General features: G+C 24.4%; 1 protein-coding gene across 1 annotated transcript in view; it reads right to left on the bottom strand.

Annotated features, from left to right (window-relative positions):
• Positions 1 to 181: 181 nt before the first annotated feature.
• LOC100159631 (ubiquitin conjugation factor E4 A) overlaps positions 182 to 1,449 on the bottom strand; it is a 19,354-nt gene continuing 18,086 nt past the window's right edge. Inside the window, exons 13-14 of the mRNA XM_001942838.4 lie at positions 568 to 775; positions 182 to 495 (exon numbers count right to left, since the gene is read on the bottom strand). Of these exons, the coding sequence (XP_001942873.2) occupies positions 369 to 495; positions 568 to 775 (335 nt within the window). The 3' untranslated portion in view covers positions 182 to 368. The remainder of the gene's footprint in view (positions 496 to 567; positions 776 to 1,449) is intronic.

The raw sequence follows: 1,449 nt of genomic DNA, 5'->3' as shown, positions 1-1,449 counted from the left end.
ACATTCTTATATTATCTCTTTACACTTGAACCGTGGACAAATAATAATTATAGTATTGTTTCATTGAACTATATATAATATATATGCCACAATTCAAATATATATATATACAGACAACAAAAACAATTAGCGTTCATTAATAACAATAGTATGTACTTATTATGAAATTATTATACACCAATAGTCCATATATTAAAAATTTATAATTCATAATAATACCTTAATTATATGAAACTAACAAAAACAATATTTTTTTTTTAATGGAGGGTCCCTGGAAAATAAATATTATTCTTACATTTTAGTATTACTTATACATACTTCATTACCTAATATTGTAAATGTTTTTTGAAAATTGTAACTTTAACTTTTCATTTTTTTGATTTTTTGATTTTAATCCATTCGTCAATTTGATTTTTCAATTCGGTATTTGTTATTACCATATCCATAGTCAAATGAGAACGATTAAATGGATCGGTCTGATCACTTAATAAATGTCTAATATAAAAAAAAAGATATAACCAACAGTTTCAATTAGTATAAAAAGAAAAATGAATGAACTATATATACCTTGCTATAGTAGATCGGTCGACATTCATTTTGCTCGAAGGCAAAATTACCGGGTCTACCATAAGAGTAGACATTATAGGATCAAAAAAGTTTTCAGGAGCTTCTGTAAGAAATAACTCTTCATCATTACTTTGTTGTCTTGCTAGTTCTGATACTCTTTGTGCTATTTTAGTAATTCCAACAATTAATGATGCTCCTCCAATTCTTGCTGAAGACCCATAAAAAAAATTATTATTAAAATTAAAAACTTTAAATATATCCCTACTAAATATATTACCTTATGCAAAGTAATAATTAATAATTTTGTATATTACAATTTTGATTAGTAATACATCATTGTAATACACGGCCTATTCAATTTACTAATTACTAGGGTTTAAACTTAGATGTTGTTCTCTATTTTTCCAATTTATCGTTAACTGGAATACAGTGTTTCATATGCAAATTCATAGTTTTATAAATTACAAATACATTTAAATTTAGTTCACTAATATTAATATAATTCAATTAAATGTATAAGAAAAAATATGATATTGGTATTACAAATACAAGGGCGGACTGGGAATAAATATTAGCCTCGGAAAACAGAAATTTCGGCCCAATAATAAAATATTTATAAGTTATCAGCCCAATTTTTCACTTTTTATGAGTGTTCTTTTCAACATTTTTAAACGGCTTGATAATTAAATATGAATTTATGAATTTAACTAATTAAGGATAAATAATGGTTTTTTTTTTTTTTTGTTATTAAAAGATTTTTATTCAATCTGTTACTAAAATAGAACAATAAGAACAATTGATGAATTAAATAAAAATAAAAATAAATAATGACAGATTAGACTGAGTTTAGAGGCCTCCCAGCGGAGGTACTACGACATAAGA

This window comes from Acyrthosiphon pisum, chromosome A2 (genome assembly GCF_005508785.2).
Source record: "Acyrthosiphon pisum isolate AL4f chromosome A2, pea_aphid_22Mar2018_4r6ur, whole genome shotgun sequence".
In the NCBI taxonomy this organism is placed as follows: domain Eukaryota; kingdom Metazoa; phylum Arthropoda; class Insecta; order Hemiptera; family Aphididae; genus Acyrthosiphon; species Acyrthosiphon pisum.
The sequence above is the reverse complement of the archived record's forward strand: the minus strand, read 5'-3'. Positions and strand labels throughout refer to the sequence as shown.